This window comes from Alternaria burnsii, assembly GCF_013036055.1.
Source record: "Alternaria burnsii strain CBS107.38 chromosome Unknown 700, whole genome shotgun sequence".
In the NCBI taxonomy this organism is placed as follows: domain Eukaryota; kingdom Fungi; phylum Ascomycota; class Dothideomycetes; order Pleosporales; family Pleosporaceae; genus Alternaria; species Alternaria burnsii.
The window spans coordinates 446,186-466,257 of NW_024066121.1; the positions used below are offsets into that span (position 1 = coordinate 446,186).

General features: G+C 51.2%; 6 protein-coding genes across 6 annotated transcripts; 1 reads left to right on the forward strand and 5 right to left on the reverse strand.

Annotated features, from left to right (window-relative positions):
* Positions 1-125: 125 nt before the first annotated feature.
* On the reverse strand, positions 126-6,784 carry GT037_009245 (glycoside hydrolase family 35 protein; the record flags this gene model as incomplete). The annotated part of the gene is made up of 8 exons (XM_038934292.1): positions 126-1,434; positions 1,821-3,781; positions 3,831-4,457; positions 4,504-4,690; positions 4,735-4,811; positions 4,863-4,995; positions 5,853-6,094; positions 6,143-6,784. 8 exons carry the CDS (start codon positions 6,782-6,784, stop codon positions 126-128), a joined length of 5,178 nt encoding a protein of 1,725 aa, XP_038783094.1.
* A 449-nt stretch (positions 6,785-7,233) lies between these two features.
* Positions 7,234-9,138, reverse strand: GT037_009246 (uncharacterized protein; the record flags this gene model as incomplete). The annotated part of the gene is made up of 1 exon (XM_038934293.1): positions 7,234-9,138. The coding sequence occupies one exon, from the start codon at positions 9,136-9,138 to the stop codon at positions 7,234-7,236; it is 1,905 nt and encodes a 634-aa protein (XP_038783095.1).
* Positions 9,139-10,670: 1,532 nt separating this feature from the next.
* Positions 10,671-12,225, reverse strand: GT037_009247 (hexose carrier protein; the record flags this gene model as incomplete). Its single annotated transcript, XM_038934294.1, has 3 exons — positions 10,671-11,620; positions 11,668-12,117; positions 12,177-12,225. 3 exons carry the CDS (start codon positions 12,223-12,225, stop codon positions 10,671-10,673), a joined length of 1,449 nt encoding a protein of 482 aa, XP_038783096.1.
* A 666-nt stretch (positions 12,226-12,891) lies between these two features.
* GT037_009248 (glycoside hydrolase family 78 protein) lies at positions 12,892-15,654 on the forward strand (the record flags this gene model as incomplete). The annotated part of the gene is made up of 1 exon (XM_038934295.1): positions 12,892-15,654. The coding sequence occupies one exon, from the start codon at positions 12,892-12,894 to the stop codon at positions 15,652-15,654; it is 2,763 nt and encodes a 920-aa protein (XP_038783097.1).
* Positions 15,655-15,791: 137 nt separating this feature from the next.
* On the reverse strand, positions 15,792-18,150 carry GT037_009249 (endothelin-converting enzyme 1; the record flags this gene model as incomplete). Its single annotated transcript, XM_038934296.1, has 3 exons — positions 15,792-17,627; positions 17,676-17,953; positions 18,003-18,150. The coding sequence occupies 3 exons, from the start codon at positions 18,148-18,150 to the stop codon at positions 15,792-15,794; spliced, it is 2,262 nt and encodes a 753-aa protein (XP_038783098.1).
* Positions 18,151-18,918: 768 nt separating this feature from the next.
* GT037_009250 (arabinanase levansucrase invertase) lies at positions 18,919-19,998 on the reverse strand (the record flags this gene model as incomplete). The annotated part of the gene is made up of 3 exons (XM_038934297.1): positions 18,919-19,105; positions 19,157-19,589; positions 19,638-19,998. The coding sequence occupies 3 exons, from the start codon at positions 19,996-19,998 to the stop codon at positions 18,919-18,921; spliced, it is 981 nt and encodes a 326-aa protein (XP_038783099.1).
* Between the last annotated feature and the right edge of the window lie 74 nt (positions 19,999-20,072).

Consider the following 20,072-nt stretch of genomic DNA (forward strand, 5'->3'; position numbering starts at 1 on the left):
TTTGCATGCTCAGATCTGCCTAGCCTGACTTGTCGTTCATAGTCTCGTACATGTTAGACCGAAAATGCGTCTATCTGATAGTAACGTTCGTAAGCGTTGTACCGTATACGTACGTCTTTCAGAACTTATTCCATCCTCTGGCGTTTAGCCTCCATTCTCCGTCCTGCTTCAAAGCCGAAGTCAAGATGCTCGTCTTCGTCCAACTTAATTCGTAGCTTCCTCTTCTCCGCTCGCACGCGAGCCTTCTCTCCTTCCAGGTCTCCTTTGCGGTCGTCGATCGCGTTCATATCCGCTTGAAGCTCTGCGACTTGATCAGCGATATTAGCACGCTTCATCTCCATGTCACCAATCCTGCCGTCGAGCTCTTCTTCCTGAGCCTTAAGCGCGATGTACTGATCCATCATGGTGTTTCGATCGATGTCGCCCAGATGGCCTTCGTCCACTGATTGTCCAGACTCTAGATTGCTCTCATTGACTTGAGCTTCTTCCATATTCTCCCCAAGGGTACGCTCGGGAAGAAGAGGCGGAGCAGTCACAAGGAATGGCGAAGGTGGCTGTGAGTAGGAAGAAAAGCCGCCGGCCTTGTCCTCGATCGCGTTGCTTCGCCCTGGCTGTTTATGAGACTCTTGGTGCTTGGAAAACTGGGGTTGGTCAGGACTTGCGCTATGCTGGCGCTTACGACCCTCGACGCCACTCAGGCTCATAGCCCGAGACGAGCCGCGCGACAGCGCTCCTGATGACAGTCGTGACTGGACTGGAGAAAGCATCGAAGAAGCTGACGAAGAATGACCTAGGAAGGGAGCCTCTGAAGCCGCGCGCGAGGGCTCTTGAAAGCCGTGGGGTCGCGCAGGATCCATCTCATGGTTACCGCCAGTAGTCATGATCGATGAACGCCGGCTTGCTGAACCTATGCTCTTCAACTCTTTGTACACGTCCTTGTAATGGTGGCACACGCGCACAAGACTGTCTCGAAAAGGTGTGGACGATACTGGGAACTGGAGTTGCTTGTCGATACCTCTTTGAATGAAGAAGTATTTGGCTACTGCCTCGAATGCTTGGTAACCTTGTGCATGCTTGAATACCCGTGATGCTAGTGCAACCTTTGGGACTGTACCTGGACGCACACTCGCCTCGTGATTTGTAGCGCCCTTGATGGTCTGAAAGGTCAACATACTCGCGTAGTTGCTCTTTTGCTTATGATGGGAATTGAGGGTAAAATAGATCCAGAGCTGATCCTTGTTCTTGAGCATGTCGCCATACAGGAGTCGCTCGGGTGCTGCTTCGGGGATCTCATTCTGTGACTCAAAGGTGGCGCGCCTGTAAGGCAGGTATTTCAGGAGAGCCGCGTCTTCTCCAAGGTCGCGCCAGAGCTTGTCGAGGGAAGGGTTGCTAGCGGATCGAGGAGGCAGAGCTTCCATGGTCGTGAAGATTGAGCTAGATGTTCTTCGAGTCTCAATGCGGGGTAGGGTAGTTGAGAGTGTGGGTGGAGGAGAACTCAGGCAGTAATGATCAGTTTTGAGAGATTGCCACGTACCTGGCGATATACGCTAACCGCGATTATGTTCCAGTGTGTGCAGGTGAGACTTCACGTGACGAGAGGCTTTGATAGCTCCAGACATGGATGCACTTGCACACCAAAAATGCTGCGGGTTGACGCTGGTATGCTCCAACATGATCCATGATCATACTACAAGAGTCGTGTATGTATATTACGCCGCCATGTCAATCCGTATCTCTTTATCCGTTTCGTGTCATATCGCTAATATGCGTTATCCCTTTCCGCCCACTGCTTCATCGGCGCCAGCTGAATTTCACCATACCCACTCTGCACCGGCATACCAGCCACCAACTCGATGCTCGTAGGTTTCACAGCCCCAGACTCAAGTCCCCAAATACTTACAGCAATGTAGTTATCGCCGCGATAGTTCAGTATACCCTCGGGTACCGGAAATCGTCGCTGTGGTCCGATACCGTTTGCGAACTTCCCGAATTGATATCCGTTAACCCAGAGCTGGGCGCGCCACCCTCGACCTTGGCCATTGAACGCGTCGCCATTGAAGATGAAAGATAGAGGTATGTCCCAGCCGCCGGGTATATCGAGGGGAAGGGTAGTACTGTAAAAGCAGACGCCAGCGTGTGACAAACCAGTACCTGGACCGGCGCTATCGACCCAATTTGAAGTGGGTGCTGAGGGGAGATGGTAACCTTTTCGTTCGACCCAAAGAGCGCCTTCGTTGAGCGGGCCGCGCGACTTGTCCGAGTAGTCTTCACCCCCGAGATTGCCTGTTATCTTCCACCTGATACCATCATCGAGTCGCGACGCATTGAAAGGAGATGGGGTGTGACCTGGGAAGCTGTATCCAATGATGCCACGCGGTGTCTTCATCTCGTTGTATCCAGCAAACCAGTTGCCATACTGTCCCATATGGTCGCTCAACACTGTCAATACATAGTGCTCGCCGCGATGCAGTACGGGCATGTTTAGTGTCATGTTGGCGATGGCCGCATCCTTAGTTCCCGGCCACGATCCGATAAAGGTCTGGTTTACCCAGGCTGAGAAAGCGAACGCTGGTCCTCCGGAGACATTGAGATGAATCACATCCTCATTGCCTGTCGCGATGAAGTGTCCGCGAGTTATCAATGAGCCCGTATTGTACCCATATTCAGAGCCCCAGAGTACGGCTGGGGTGGTCAATGGCCAATACGTATTGTTGGTATCCGTGCGATCGGCAGCCGTCCACATCGAATCGTCGTACGATGAGTCGAGTTCAGGTAGCGCATCCGTGTATTTCCAATCGAGAGTACTCAAGCTCGGTAGCTGGAGAGCAGGAGCTTGAAAACCTACAGCAGCCTTCAGGAAGCCGTTTCTATCGAGCTTCGACTGGATCGAAACTCCGTTGAAGATGAGCCCCCCACTATGTGCATGGGCACCCCCAAGTACCTCAACATCTGTTGTTGCATTGACGTCGCCAGAAAGATGAATATCCGCATCTGTCATCGTAGCATTACGAACAAGGTAGCCAGAACGGACGATAAGATCGCTAGATGGTGTCGCGACATGGGAGTAGCTACCTTCTGGTGACGTACTCACGGTCCAGTAATCGTATGCAGAATTGCGGTCGAGTATGACGATGTACAAATCCGAACCGACGCGTACCGTGCGACGATTCTCACTAGTGGTCCAGTGCAAGATGGTGTTGCCGTTGCGATTCGAGAACTTGACACCTGAGCCCTCCACTGCTGTTGCTCCACTGGTCTCAGCGACGGCCAACTCATGGGTTTCACCCATGCCTCCATACACAATAAGAACTGTTCTTTCTTGGTAGATCTTCCATGTAAAGACTTCGGCGCTGGAGTAACGCAAGTTGAATTCGCCTATGTTGTAGTCTGCAACATGGATCTTTGAGTCACGACCGTTGATGGACAACTCCCCTCCAAGCTGCGGTACTGTGATGTTGCCCTGACTGGTTTGAACCGTAAGCTTGTATGTCTCTGATGCGAGGGAGTTGTATTTCGTTTGGCGTGCGACGTAAAACCTGGTCTTTTCGCCAATGAGCGGCGTCACCGTGATGGCCTCGTTGGTCGCGTAGACTCCTGTGGTATTGTATCCAGGTACTGCTGAAGCTAGCGCGGGCGACGCTTGCACAAAGTGTGCAATCAGCTTGGCTTCGCTGTATTTCTCACGATGTACCTGACGTTCTTCTGTAATGACTGCACCGTAATCGTACGACATGTAGTTGCCAGCACCCGCCAAGTTGCCCCAGTTGGTGCCACCAAATGTCTACCAATGGTTAGTACGAAGACATATTAAGAAGATGAGGAGATCTTACCATGTACACATTCGATATTGTAAGCCCTGCAGCGATGTTGTTCTTGTAAAATACGCGCTCAAACTCTTTTCCTGTGAAGAGGGCACAACGATCAAAACCGTCCTGTCCCCAGCTTTGATACGCCCCGCCTTGAAACTCTGGAATTGTGTATGGTGTACTTGCGCTCTGATTGAGATGTGTCTCCCTCCAGTTTGTGGGCAAAGCATCATCGATCCAGTAAGTAGGATCAGTACAGTTCATGCCTAATGGATACGAGTCATGGCCGTAAATGTCAACCGGGGCATCTGTGCCAGGCGCGTTAACGCCATTAGGCCAAGCAACATTGTTGATGAAAGGCACCACAATGCCAAGGTCCCGAAATTGGCGCATCAGTGTGTTCATATAATCTGCGTCAGGAAATGTTACGTTATTCGCACCCATGGAATACTCGTTCTCAGGCTGGAACAATATAACTGGGCCACCGTTAGTTATCTGCGCTTTCGCGATGATGGGTGTTATCGATTCGATGTAGTTCTTGGAGGCTGCCTGATAGTCCTCATCTGGCGTCCGAAGATTACCAGAGATGCGCTGCAGCCATCCCGGAAAGCCACCTCCCGATACTTCGGCATTGATGTATGGGCCGGGTCGCTGCCGGGTCAGTAGAATACGCTCACAGTGGAAGTGCTTGTCTTACAGCAATGAGATAGATTCCGGTTTTTTTCGCAGCCTCAAAGAAGGGAACCCAGTCAAAGATACCCTCAGCACGGAAGTCTCCCGGCTTGCCTTCATGGATAACCCACGCAGAGTAGAAAGAAACACCATTGTATCCCATAGCCTTGATTTTCTGGAAGACGTCTAGCCAAAGGCTTGGAACGGGAAGGCTACCTATGTTAGGACTAAACATAGCGAATAATACTTGACTTACCGGAAAGGATGAAATTCGCCGCCCCAGAAAATGACACGCTCGCCGTGAACAAAGAGCGAATGCTCGTCCCACGTTACCTGAAGCTGCTATCAGATACTTGGAAGCATGACAGGATTAATAAAACCCACAATGTCTTGCAGCGGTGCCCGCTCCTCCACGATTAGACTGCGTGGGTTTCCGTTTACTGCTCGTGCTGCCGCATGATGTGCGTAGACGGACGCGAGCGCAAGGCTCACGAGCCCGCGCAACATCTTCATTGTACTTGATCAAGCTCAAATGCAACGAAGAAAGAATCTAGATCTTGGATCAGGGAAAATTGGTCGTTATAACCATGCCTACTGGATGCTATAAGGTCGATCCTGAGATTGTCAAACGGCCGCTTGCCGTCTTTGGCGTGGCCGTCGTCCGTTTCCAATAGGGTTTAAGTCCATTTTCTTGCAGATTTACAGCCCGCCATGAGCACGTTGACGCGACGACATCAGATGTTGGAGATGCAACTTAACGACGGAGAAATAAGTTCCAGTGCGGGGTAAGACAAATATTATTCCGGTAGCATCATAAACCAACTACAGCGAACTATCTTACGATGCGATTGATGTGGTCTAAGCAGAAGATTGTTCATGATGGGGAGTGATGAGGCACGAACGGGAAGAAGTGAAGGTGGCCAAGTCGCTTGTAGTTGATGCCGACGCGTTGAGAACGCGTGACGTCAGCGGAACGCGCTGCACCAGTCTCGGGGCTAGCTTCCCAAAAACCGAAGCCTACCCTAAAGGTATTGCTCGTGAAATATCACCAATTGCATAAGACAATAATCTCATCTAGTCAAAGGCATTATGTCCACGATGGGCGTTGTCCTAACACGCACGAGATCCTTCGTCTGCCCAATAAAGTGAGACAACCTACAAAAGACTTCGTATTTTGCGGGTTCTATTCTGCTTCTTTGGTACTTGGGTAAAGCCAATCTTGATGTATGCATGGTAGTCTACAGCTTCTCCGAGTATCGTACGGAGCGTGCGATAATTTGCTGACCAGGCTCTGAACTCTTTCTCGTCGCGTAGTTTCTCAAAACCTCATCGGACTTTCAGCGGTTCTTCATCATCTCCCCGCCCAGCTTGTACGCTTCCATGGCACTCATGCCCTCCAATAACTGTTCTCGACGAGCACCAATCTCTTTCAGCTTCTCTTCAATCCCTCGATTCTTCTCTTCATCCTCCCGAAGTGCCTCGCCTATCTCTTGTAGGGCAAGTTTCGACGCCGCTATCTGTGCTACTATCGTGCTCTGGGAATCTAGGATTTTAACTTCTTCGTGCTGGAGTTTGGTGAGATCTTCGACCAACTGAGAAGCTGAAGCGCTGTAGGTCTGCTGAGGTGAGCTCCATCGTACGGGAATGTCAGCGTGCTTACTTACAGAAGCAGGTACCGTTGCAGGAATGATCGGCTGGGCGGGCTCAAGCGGATCCTCTGGAGCATCACTAAGAACGCTATCCTCATCATCATCCACAAGCGTTGCCGATTGGGATCGCGACTGCGTGTCCGAGAGATTGGCTTTTGCCTCCGCCTCAAACTCGCGGCAAGCGGTCTTCAGCGCGTCGGTAAGACTCTTCGTGATGGGTATTGGTATTGCTAGGTCATATTCGCTTTCCTGTCTCGTCCAGTTTGATATGATAATATTAAGAAAGTAGTACTTTGCCAGTGCTACATACTTGTTCTTCGAACCTCTCCTTGGTGTTTTGAAGGCATCGGCAATCGTGGTGATTGTAGCGCTGATGTTACTGTCGTCGTGCCTGATCTCAGGATCTAATGAGTGAAACTGCACCTCCGCATTTCCACGTTCTTTGTTTGGTGGGTATAGCAATATCCAGACATGTAGTAATTCCTTGGTATACTTGTCGGTGATCTGGCCAAACAGAAGCTTGAAAGGGACAGCGCGCTGGTCATGTGTCTGAGGTGCATATCTGATCTTTGAGTGCGGCGCGTAGTCAAGCAGGGCTTGGCCTTCGACGCCTAGCTCTTTGCGTAGCTGAGCCAGGTTTGCGACAGCGACAGTCATGGTGGAGGCCTCTGGCTGAGTGGTTGTGCGTCGAGATGTTGGCGTGATACTGTTGAAGATACCAATGATAAAGACCTGTGCGAGGGAACTATGATGAGATCGCGTCTAACTTCTGGCTGGTCGCGGTCGTGTTCTTATACTGCATGTGCTTTGTTTACGCGGCAGGAGTTGCGTGTGGACTTAGCCCCAAGAGTAGCAAGCGCTTGACTCAAACGCGCTAAGGATAGCGGTGGTGAAGAAGGAATGACGGATAAGTGCACCCAAGACTTGAACACCATTAGCACATAATCCGTCGCGCAATTCGTGCAGGCATGGTAGAAATGCAGTCGTGATATAATTCTGAAGAGGCTACAAATTCTAAATCTCGCACACATGCTTGACTTGCCTTCAGCATGATTCTGTTGTCTCATTCACTTGCAACATCCCCCCTCGCGAAGACGTCCTAGCCGCTACGCAGATCCGTTTGGTGAAGGAGGCTCGCCAACGTCTTCAGTGTCATCCTTGTTGTTTTCACGACGCTTCTTCTCTGCATGCTCCGCACCGATACTGGCATCCAAGAGGTATAGCCGTCTAAGTCGGGCCTTGCTACTCTTAACGGCTTGAGCTGCCTTCTCGATACGACCATTCATAACCCTCCTTTGCTCTCGAAGCAGAGAGGACGATATGAGATCATTGTACGTCGAGCTTGGACGGAGATCGACAAAGGAATTGGGAGATTGCAATGTTGACTTTGATATAGAACGCTCCTTGCGCTCCTTGAAAGCTCGTGAAGAAGATGACATTGAAGCTTGAAGTCTTTCCCAGTGTATTGGATGGTTGTGTTTGACGGGCATTGGCTCGGATATTGCATAGCACGGCATTTCCGTGTGATCTCGATCCATCTCTAATGAGTGTCGATCTAGGGAAAAAAGGCCGTCGTCGCTTGGAAGTCTGGAGAAGCATTGTGAACCATATGTGGCGACGAAATCTGTGTCTTTCTCCTCAAGACCATGACGCATAAATCCATTAGAAGGTCGATTGATTTTATCGATCGCAAACTGGTGGGTTCCACTCGATCTATGTCGATCTGTCGATCTGAATTTGTATGACACGTTATCGCTTTGCAATTCTATCTCTTCAGATATTGCTTCCAACCCTGATGGTGCATTGGCCCGCTGGTTGAATGATTTATGAACAGTACCTCGATCGCGCCAGGTGTAAGGCGATGATGGGGACGAAGTACCGCGTGTGTGGTATCTGAACGCTATCTGGACATAGCCATCTCCCTCGTCATCCTTGCTTCGATATTCCGCATCGTCAGCATCGTGGTAAGCAGTAGATGGCTCAAATTTTGGCGATCGATCCTCATCCTCTCCAAGCGGGTAGAGTCTCAGTACACTAGTTCCGTTATTACTCTTGGCTGGGTTGAGGTTTGATGTGTCATCACTGTCTTCCCGATTTCGTTTAACCCTTGCTACGCCGGGTCGTTCCGCATAGCCTGGCGGACGCCGGCGGTCACGTTCCTTTCGACGCTTCGGAGGTGCTTTCAAATCATCGCTATACTCCGAAAATGAAGATTCCGGAGTGAGCAGATCTGGATCATAATGCTGGCACAAGCTGGTCAGATGCTGTACAAATGACCCATTTACTGGGATGAAGTCATGTTGAAAGCCCTCCACTCTCGCCTCTACTGCCAGTAGGAAGTAGTATTTCACTACAGCATATAGTTCATCGTATGTCATGGCTTGTTTGAAGGGAGGTTTCAGTGTAACCTCCGTCCCATGTGAGACTTCATCCCAGCTAATCTTCACGATATTATGCCCACTTCCGTACTCTTCATCGCCTTCCATCGTGAACATGGGTCCTATGGAGTGATTTTTGTTCGGACGCAGATATGCATATACAGGGTTGCCCCATCTCGTCAGAGATCTATCCGCAAAGGTACCAAGCAGTAAGCGTATGTTCGCCGTAGCCGCTGGCTTACTGTGTCTGGAGAACTTCATCTCGCTTAGAAAGGGTAGCTTGGCAAGTAGACGTGCTGGAATGTGCTTTCGAAGAGCGGAGATCGCATGAGGACCCGCCGAGATGCTTTCGATGTGAATGGTAGGTTTAGTTTGTGGAACAAACGAGTCGTCCGACCTAACTCCAATATCCGACTGTTGGTCATCTCCTCCGTTGGTCTGCGGTGTAAGAGTTTCCATCTGATCCATAGCAGCTGCTCGCATACGTGAACGGGTGACTGGGCCAGGTCCTACGTCTCGTGGTGGGATATCGATGTTGTCAAAATCTAGCTTCCTGATGTCCGCTTGGAGATCAAAATCGTGGTGGTCAGGTTCTTCATCCTGACGACTGTGGCGACGGGAACCAGCTGCCATGTTCTCTGTAGAATTGGTAACGTGATATTGTCGTTCAGAGATTCACCGGTGAGTGTGTTCCGGATGGGAGTCTTTGGCGCTGGATGGTCACTTCAAGCCTTTCTTTTCGGTCAACCGGATAATTTGTAGTGATAATGGTGGCTTGACCGTTTCGGATCTGGGTGTTTTAGCAACTATTCAAGCTATCCAGGTAGGTCAGTTGTGTGTTCCGTGAAAGGTTGAAACAACAACTTAGAAAAGCAAGAGTTTATACAAGAAGCGGAGACTCTTGAACAAGACCCGCAGAAGCCCTCTTCAGGTTCATTCTATTGGAAGTGGCGAGAATCCTCATATGCAAGGTTCGTTCTTTCCACTGGATAGATCGTGCTTCGAGTTGCCTACAGATACAATCAGATCTGCAAGGTCCGCGTTATGCGCACGAGCCAGAGTCCCGGAACTGCCTAGAATCCACGCTGAGTTGCGAAGCTCGCAGAAACTTGCTTAACTCTCTTGGTACGCCTCTTGGGGGTAACGCTACCATCAATGACAACCCGTTTAGCAGCTTCAGCAAAGCGATCGTTTGACGAATGACGAAGCTAACGAAAGTGGCAAAAGATCAAATCTCCAGGATTCGATGAGCGTATAGCCTTACTGCGAGAAACTTCTCTAGGATGTGGCACGGCACCTTATGCCTGATAGACACCCCTTCATCGTTGCCAAACGGAAGACTTAACCCTCATTAGGGCGGTCTGTGGGTGCGCTCTGGTATCTGTCTAGCAATATCGTCGAGCTTCCTTTGAATCCGCTGCGCCGGCCGGCATCCGTACCATGGGGTCACTAGGCGTCGATTGTAGATGTTCATGGTTCTGCGTCGAAAAACTGATAAGCTTCACGTGTTGAGATCGGTTTGGTACACCCGCATGCGATTTCGGCTACAAAGTGAACTCTTTCAGATATCGATGAGCATCGAAAAGCATTCGATAGTTCGAGTCGTGTTAGAAACCCCATTTAGGGTGAAGAGAAGAACTGAGTTGATTGGCGTGTTCTCGTGGGCGTCCCTGAAAGTTAACCTGAGCCTTTCCATTTCAGGCACTAGCGCGATTCGGTAAGATCGCGACATCATCGATCCCGAGATGCGGCTTCGTCGCGTTCTCCTGCTTACCTCGCGACATTCTCACCACGGTGCGCGGAACATCATCTCCGCCTCCCGCCAACAATGTCACCATCATGCATAAAAATTCCGCAAATGGTTCCGATAATTCTGTTCGACATGCCCGCTTCACGCAACTGAGCTGTCGTATCTCTCTAACATAGGAAATATAATCCGTATCGCAATGGACGAACACTGTAATTCCATTTTGTATGTAGCATCTTCGATCGCCCAGAAGGCATTCACTGACTTGCCAAAGGACACGTGATTATAGATAGACCGTGTACATGCAGGTACAATCATTAAAGACATAAGTTCCTCCCCACAACCTTCATTCGTACGATCCAACGCACCATGCCACACCGTAACGCGCCGAAGCGCACCGAACCAACCCCAACTGCAATCAAGCCACTTCCGCGTGTAGTTTCTCCTCCTTCTCCATAGCCGCCGATGCCGCTGCTGGATCTTGCAGTGCATGCGGCACCAGCTGATCACCGAAGAGTTCGTCCATCTGTTCCAGAGTCTTGCCTTTAGTCTCTGGGTAGAAGAACCAATAACACAGGAAGGCGATAATGTTGAAGCAGAAGAAGACGTAGAAATACTTGAACTCTATGGAGCTCAATGCTTGCGGAGAGAACTGGGCGAAGATGAGGTTCACAACCCAGTTTGTGAATGTCGTGATGGCATTACCAAGGGCGCGGCACTCGATAGGGAAGATCTCTGCGGGGTACACCCAGGATATAATACCGAGGGGTGTGTAGAAGAACGAGAAGAGGAAGTTCATGGCGACCATACTGCGCAGTTGTGGGCCGTTGTTGGGATCGAAGTACTGTCCCTGTACTGCGTTGACGAGCAGGGCTGTCGCTAGGCCAGCAGCTGATATGAGAAGGGGTTTTACACGTCCAACCTTGTCGACTAGCGCAAGTCCAATGGTACACCAGACGATCGAAAGCGCACCGCTGATACCGATGATCATGAGCGATTCTTGTGTCGATATTCCCAGGATCTCGTAGATACGTGGGCCGTAGTAGTTAATAACGTTGATTCCGGATAGAGGTCCAAATGCTTGCACACCGCAACCGAGCAAGAGACGCTTACGCCATGAGGTCTTAGTGATGATCGAGGTCCAGCTAATGTTGCCCAGAGCCCGATCCGCGATGATAACGTCCCGAATCTCTCGGAATTCGAGGTCGATAGTCTCCGCGTCGTGGCCCTTGCGGAGCTTGTTCAGCGAGGCCATAGCATCTTCATGGCGATCTTTTTCCATGAGCCATCGAGGTGATTCCTGGAGGAAGAAGATGCCAGCCAGCAAGATGAGGCCGGGGACGTTCTGGAACGCAAGCGGAAAGCGCCCTTACATGTGTTAGGTCAAGCAGCACGTCGTGTACAAAGCGACTTACATGAAAATTGGGTGCTGTTGAAGGAGCAGCCATATCCGAGCCATTGGGCTACAAAGAAGCCCCAACTCAACATCCACTGTAGCAGACCCGAAAGGGTGCCACGATACTTTGCCTCCGAAAGCTCACCGGCATACATAGGAATGGTCGAAGTGAGCTGACCGACTGCGACTCCACCGATAAACCGACCGACGATAAGCATGGCCATGTTGACAGCGCCTGCCTGAAGGGAACTGCCCAATATAGAAATGACAGCCCCGACGAAGATAGTCCAGCGACGGCCTAGCATGTCCGCGAACAGCATATTGAAAATGGTTCCTGCAATCGCGCCACCCTGAAAGGCAGACACGATGCCACCAACGACATCATCCGAAGGATCGCTGAAGTACTCTTTGAAGGTGTCAAGAGCGATGGTCGAGGTAATGATACCAGAGTCGTAACCGAAGAGGAAACCTGGGTACAAGTTACTTACTGATCTCAGTAGCCTGCGACCTGCCGCATGGATGTCTTACCTCCGGTCGCTAAAAAGATAGCGGAGAAGACAGTGACTGCGAGACCCATCTTGAGTAACGATGTCAGATGCTGTGGAAAAGTGGATCTATCGCCATGCGAGACTGCGTTTTATGTATCAAAGGCAAGCATCGTCCCAAGTTGTCTCTAATGCTATCCCGGGCTCTACTACTCCGAAGCCAGCATTGGCTGACACGTGCATGTCTCTAGCCGCGTATCAGAGAGACTCTTTGTCAGGGGCTGAAAAGCTTGTCATGCGCATTTTTAGTCAATTTTGCACGAAGAGATAGCGATGAACAGCAAGGGTCTGCTCTAAACGTCCGGGGCCAGGATCGAGGTGCAGGCCAAGCGGCGATGCCTCTTGGTGGGGTCCCCGCGTTCGCCTCGGCAGCCTCTTCGGCACACATTATACAGGCTGGATGCGCGATCTCCACTTCGGGACCACTTCGGAGCCAGATCTAGCTCAACGGTCGCGTTAGGTCTGCCAGCTGTGTTTGGTAGAAGTCGCAGCGAATTCACCCGAGCCTCGCGACGATATTGTCACGAACAGTATTTTGATTAATGAACTGAAGCTGTAAATGTCGGGTTGAGACCTTCCACCATGAAAGCCACCAAATCTCCACCCTCCCGATATCCTTATCCAGACTCGATTGTATTTCGCTCACGGGGAGCAGTCTGAGTCCGCACGAAGCTGTTGCCTTTTTACGATCAATCAACATGGTTCTGGAAGTCACACGATGCGGCATACATGCTTTTCACGAAGTTCTTGGCATCGACACGGACAAGATACGCTTCTTCTGGGTCCTGCATTCGGACCGCGAGGATAGTCAGCAAAAGGCGTATCGCATCGAGGTTTCAACTCAGCAGTCATTGGAGACACTGATATGGGACTCTGGTAAAGTGGAAGGCGATAGGCAACGGAATGTGCTTTGTGCACCCGAAGGAGGTTTTCACTCGGCGACTTTCCATTACTGGAGGGTCACGGTGTGGGATTCAGGTGACCAGGCGACGACGAGCACAGTGAATGAGTTCTTCACTGCATATCCAAGATCATCTGGGCTACTACCACCTTACAGCATGAACCAGACCTACATGCCCCATACCAGTCTCATCTTTCGTACATGGTTTGAAGATGAAGCAAACCGATGGGAAGGCGTTTGGATCGGCGACAACGGGGACAAGCCGCTGTACGTGCGCAAAGCGCTACGTCTTGATCGAACACCGTCTCGTGCTATCGCCTTTGCCTCGGGTCTTGGTCATTGCAACTTCGTTTGCAATGGCAATCCCGCAGCCGCCAATGGCCACGTACTGGATCCGGGCTGGACTAACTACCACCGCACCGTACAATTTGTGGCATACGACTTGTCAAACATACTGAAACAAGGGGAGAACGTAGTTGGCGCACACATCGGCAATGGCTTCTACGCTGGTGACCAAGGCGACGACCGTTTTTTCTGGCCGTGCTACGAAGACAACACATATGTCCGCTATGGGAACGAGCTCTGTTTCTTCATGGAGTTGCATCTCTTCTACGAGGATGGCAGCCGCGAGACGATCACTACCGGGCCAGACTGGAATATCCGGAAGAGCGCGACCACGCTTGCTAACATTTACTCTTCAGAAACCAAGGACTTACGCAACTACCCAACAGGGTGGGATGCGCCAGGCTTCCAAGAAGACGAACAATGGAAGGCTGCGACGCCTGTGACAGGTCCAAGAGGCAAATTGAAGTATCAAAGTCAGCCACCCGTGGTGCTCCATGAGACATTCGAACCACGATCGAAGAAGACTCTTGAGCCTGGCGTAGTCATGTTCGACTTCGGACAGAACATGACGACGATGGTGAAGATCCAGGTCAGCGGGCCAGCTGGCTCGGAAGTCATCATCCGTTTCTCCGAGACGATTGGCGAGGATGGCAAGGTTCTCATGCCAGATCCACTGTTCAAGCAGTTTGAGACGGGCGTTTTCTGCAAATTCACTCTGGCTGGTACCGGGGTGGAGACCTGGGAGCCTGACTTCTGCTTCACGAGTGCACGATACATACAAGTCGAAGGCGTATCACTTGAAGAGGCACAGGGACTACCGGTCGTACATTCGTTGGTCAGCAGACACGTATCGTCCGCTGCACGTCGTCTTGGCTATGTTAAGACGGACAAAGAAGATGTCAATCAGCTCATTGACATGTGCTATTGGTCTTTCGTTAGCAATCTCTTCAGCTATCACACTGACTGTCCTCAGCTAGAAAAGTTTGGATGGCTCGAAGTAACGCACCTTCTTGCCCCGGCCACCCAATACATTCGCGACATGGAGTCGCTCTATTCCAAGATCCTCGATGATATCTTCGATGCGCAGGAACCAAATGGTCTTTGCCCTACTATGGCACCGGAGATCAGATACATGTGCGGTCCTCTACACGACACAATCACCTGGGGAGGTGCTGTCGCATTACTTCCCGAGATACTGCGCTTCTACTACGACTCCACGCACGTGTTCGAGAAGCTGTTCGACCCCTGTGTACGCTACATGGAGTATATCAAGACCAAAGAGCGAGACGGTGGGCTCATTGAACACGGCCTGGGTGATTGGGGACGTGATATAGCCTTCGGCAACAACCAGGCCAACATCGAAACAGCTGTATACTACCGCTGCCTCCGGAATATCCAACGCATGGCCCGCGAGCTGAACAAGCCGGAAGCTGAAACGCGGTTCCGCGAATGGGCAGATCGCATATACCGCGTATACAACGAGCGACTTCTTATCACCGATAAGGAAGAGTATCCCTACGCGTTCTACACGTCTCGCGATGACCCCTCAAAACATGATCGCAACATGGTCGCACAAGCCTTTGCACTTCAGTTTGACCTCGTTCCCGCATCCCACCGTGCTGACGTACAAGCTGCCTTCCTAGCGGATTGCGCTTCCGCTGGCAACCGGATCCAGGCTGGCGAGATCGGCTTGAAATACCTCTTCAATACACTCTCTGACCTGAACCGACCAGACATCATCCTAGAGATGGCGCGAAAAGAAGAGCATCCAAGTTACATGCGCTTTATTCGGAGGGGAGAAACAACACTGAATGAATTCTGGCAAGATAACTGTAGGAGTAAGTGCCATGATATGCTGGGAACGATATACGAGTGGTTCTACGAGGGTGTATTGGGTGTCCAAGCGGAGACGGAGGCATATAAGACGTGGAGGGTTAGGCCGCCGTTGGGAAGCGAATTCGGGATGGTGAAAGGGAGTGTGGAGTGTCCGTATGGTAAGATCGAGGTCAAGTACGAGAAGACAAGTGGAGGTGGCAGCGAGAAAGCGAAGATGTGGCTTACTGTACCCACAAGCACGACAGCCTATCTGCTACTTCCTAGTGCGGACAGTAGCGCTGATCTAAGAAGACTTGGTCAAGGCGGGAACCAGGTACGGAAGAAGGGAACAAGGATAGCCCTAAAGCCGGGCAGTTATGAGTTGATGTTACATGCCTGAGCTTAAATTACTGAACCGTGGTAATGCTATAGATGGCACGAGATTGAATACTACAAATCTTATCAAACAGTAATTCATGGCAAATTGTAGAGACATGATAGCAAGCACCCACTTGTGCAACACTAGAAATCCATCAACTACCAGAGCTGGCAAGTAGGTTCCTTAACCTTGCACTGGAAGCTCTCCCTGAACTCCCTTGAGTTCGCCATAGTGCCCAGAATACGTGCCCACTTAGGGGCATGCGGGTCGGTGTAGATGCGGTTAATTGCGGTATCCTTGCGAGTCTTGCCGCACCACCAGTTGCTGTAGCTGACGAAGAACATCTGCTCTTGAGAAAAGTGGTCCAAGCCAGGCAAGTTCTTGTTTGGTGTCTCAGCTGAGCGGCGCTTCCAAGCCTGGAAAGATGCCGACAGACCACCAGCGTCAGCGATGTTTTCACCAAGAGTAAGACGACCGTTGACGTGTAGAGGCTTATCGTCGGGTCCGGGAATGGTGAAGTTCGAGTACTGTTCGACAAAGCATTCGACCTTGTGCTTGAAGGCATCCACGGTCTCCTTGGACCACCAATCAGTGTAGTTGCCATTCTGATCGTAATGGCGCCCGGTGCTATCGAAAGCGTGGCTAAGTTCGTGGCCAGCAACAGCACCGAAAGCGCCGTATGACATATAGGCGGGTACATTGACATCGAAGACCGGGAATTGCATGATACCAGCAGGGAAGACGATCTCGTTACCAGGAGGGTTGTAGTATGCGTTTACTGTGGGAACAGTCATGTCCCACTGGTCGCGATCGACGGGCTTTCCGAGTGCAGACCACTCTTCCTTGACAGCGAAGCGGCGCATCGCAAGGGCATTGGCAAAGAATGCATCTGATGATACGTTGACAGTCTCGTAGTACTCCTCAAGTGTAGGCGGGTCCATGATGTCAGGGCTTTTCGTGGGGTATCCAATTTTCTGGACGATGTTGTGCACTTTCTCAACAGCCTTCTTTGTGGTATCCTTATCCATCCAGTCTGCAGCGTTCAGCTTCTTGGCGAACTCGGTCTTGATGTCCGTGATGATGGTGTCACCAAACTTCTTTGCGTCAGCTGAGAAGGCCTTCTCTACGAAGAAGCGGCTCAAAATCCATCCTAAGCCATTGTCTACATGGCTAACGCATGTGCGCCAGCGTTCAGGGGCGGAGTCCGGGTCCTTGCCCGAGAGCACGTTGACAAAGCGACGGTAGGGCTTGACAGCTTCCGCATCGACGTAAGAAGAGAAAGATTGAACCGCCTTCCATACAAAGTAGCTTTGGAGGACATCTTTTGGCGTAGCTGCGAGGATTGCTGATAGGTCCTTCAGGTAATGCGGTGTCATTACAATGACACGTTTGATGTCCGTACCGTGAGGCGCCTGGTCCGCGAGAAGCGCTTTCAGCTCGATTTCTGGAGCAATTGCAGCTGCTTCGTCAATAGACATCGGGTTGTAGTACTTCGTGACATCTTCACGGTCTTCTTCGCTAGGAGACGCAGCCGCAAGCTTCTTCTCAAGATCGATGATACCTTCAAACACGGCCTTGTCTTGATCTGGGTACAGAGCACTCAGTACTTCAACAGTCACAGCACGGTACTTTTCAACAAGCTTGTCGTCTTCGTAACGCTCTTTGGAAGGTAATCCGAAGCTCCATGGCGCACTAACAGACACGACGACGGTGTCTGGGTTGGTTTCGTCCGCACCTGTGCCAGCTGAGACAAGTCCAGTGACACCGTACTTAGCGAGAAGGAGAATGGCGTCTTTGATTGAGTGTGAGTCTGAGGTCGCAGCAGGGTAGACCTTCCTAATCTCTTCGAGAACATGCTTGAGAGGCTCAGCGCCGATGCTCTTGATTTGATCTTCGTTGAGACAGGCATCGTATGCAGCCTTCATCTTGTCAAAGTTGACCTCATCCGCAGACTTGGCGACTGACATAAGCTGCATAGGCGAGAAGTAGGAATGCTATGAGATGTTAGTCCTGTTCGACGCATACAGCAAGACTAGACTTACCTCAGAGTCTTTTGGGTATGGTGCCTCAAGAATATGACGAAGCAGCATTTGCGAGTTTTCAGACATTATAGTCCCGGTGAAGGCATCACCCTGGTCAGCTCGCAGATCATGACGTTCCCTCCATCCGCCGCACACAAGTTCTTCAAAGTCATCGCACGGGTCAAGCTCTTTGTATTGAGGCGAGAGGTTGTAAAGAACCTCGGAAGCCGCATGGACACAGGCAGGAGTCATGCATAGTTCGCTCTCCTCTGGGTAGTTGCCGAGAGGCTCATCATCCACTAAACATGGGTTAGCTGCGACGTGTGATTGAGACAGCGATGTACATACATTGCGGGAGTCCATAGAGTATGATCGAAGCCGTCGCAGCGATGGCGAGCACCCTTCCCAACGCTTGACGTTTGGAGTAGCGTTGCACGTGGCCTGGCTGTACGGTGGCGGACGCGTCGGATGCGAGCAGTGGCGCCTTTTCAGCCATGATGGAAAGCTGACGACGCTTGGTCAGAATGAATGCGATGGTGAAACAGTGAGAGTTTGTATGATGCCAGCCAGCTGAACACCGAGATGAACTGGTGATGGAGAGGAGGATTGAGGGAGGAAGCGGCGATGTAGGCAGCAGGTGGCTAGAAGTGGAGATCCGGGGTGCAGCTGACGCATGTTGACGCGGAAACGCTAAGCACGGGACCTTGCAGCTGTATGACTCGCGTATCTCTCCAACGTCATCTCAGATCACTCCATACTGCTCATCACAACACCAGAAATCCATCACTTGCCATCTTGTACGCGCATCCAGCAGTACGTCTTTACCTTCATACCGTACAACCGCGTTGCTGTATCATCTCGGGTCTTCTAAGCGCAGCGCTGTGCACCTCCCGGCAACCACCGAATAGGTGGCCTGTGCGCTTGCGGCTCCGGTCCGGATTGCCTATCGGTGTGCCCCCAATTATCTAGCTCCGACTGCTGACTCTGATGCACCGTGTGAACCTGCTCTTAAAAGCAATGTCGGGGTGTGGACGCCTCAGTCAGCTTACGTTCGTGAGAAGCTCATATCACCGGCATCAACAATCACCTGCTCGAAACTGCTAGTACGATCTATCATTCTGCAGCACCTATGGGCTCAACGCCAGTCGTAGTGCCATTAGCCCAACTTAGGCGGAAGCTATGCGGACACTATTCCAGTCCGCGCAGAAATATATACAAGAAGAGTTGGGTGTGATCGACCAGCTACCTATGACAGCCAACAAGCTTACTCGCCTGAAGGTCCGGCAATCGTAGTACCCGGCTTCACTGGAGTTCCAAAGTTGGGAGTGCCGTCAGAGTTCCAGTTGACCTTTTGCGCCATTGTGTATCTGTTACCATCACAAGCTCCGGTCGTGATAGCAGTAGCGTGGTAAACGTTCCAGATTTCCTTGCCATCGGGGCTGACAAAGAACCTGTATATTGGTTAGCATCTGATGATTCGAGGTGTCGGTTATCCAACGCACCCATTGTGACCGGGACCATAGTTGCCATTAGCATTAGTGAAAACTGGTCCGCTGCTCTTCTTCCAGCTGGCGGCGAGCGCTGGGTCACCAGATCCGTTCCAGGTGAGTAGACCCAAGCTGTAGTTCGGTGTCCAGCAGAAACTCGCCGAGTAAGCGATGAATGTTTTGCCGCCGTGGTACATAGCAACAGGGCCTTCCTGAACAGGGCTGCCGTTTCTTTCCCAGGACTCAGTAGGTGTAGAAAGAATCTTGGTGGCGCCGATCTTTCCAGGTGAGGTCATGGGTGCGATGCAGAGCGATTGGAGGTTGCCGGACATGCAAGACCAGGTGAAATAGTTGCCCCATTTGTCGAAACGCACGATAGAGCCATCAATACCCCATACGTTGGTGAGCTGGGAAAGGTAGGTGTACGTGCCGAAGGGGTCCGCACCACCTGTGACTTTGTTAGATTACGCTCCATGTCGTCGTCAAACTGTCTTACCCTTGAGCACGTAAGGACGCTGAAGATCCAGGTTGTCGACACCATTGCGGCCGGCGGTGTAGTAGATGTACCAAGCACCATCAATGTAGTGCAGTTCAGGTGCCCACATGTTGCAGCATCTGTCTGGGTTGCTATCCGTCCAGACTACTTTTGTCTCCCCTGTCTTCAATCCTCCCAGCGTCTTCGCCCTCGTGATTGACAAGTTCGTCCATGTCGTGGTCATCATGTAGTAGTAACCTCCGCTCCACGCAATGTGAGGGTCTGAGCCATCTTTCTGCTTGAGCGGGTTACTGAAGCTTGCTGCGCTGACGAGGGAAGAGAGGGCGAGCACACAAGTGCCAATGGACTGAAGGAACATCATCGTTGCGGAGAGTGAAGAAACAAACTGCAACTGGTTGTAAGATACGATGTATGATCGTGAAAGTTTATCTTATA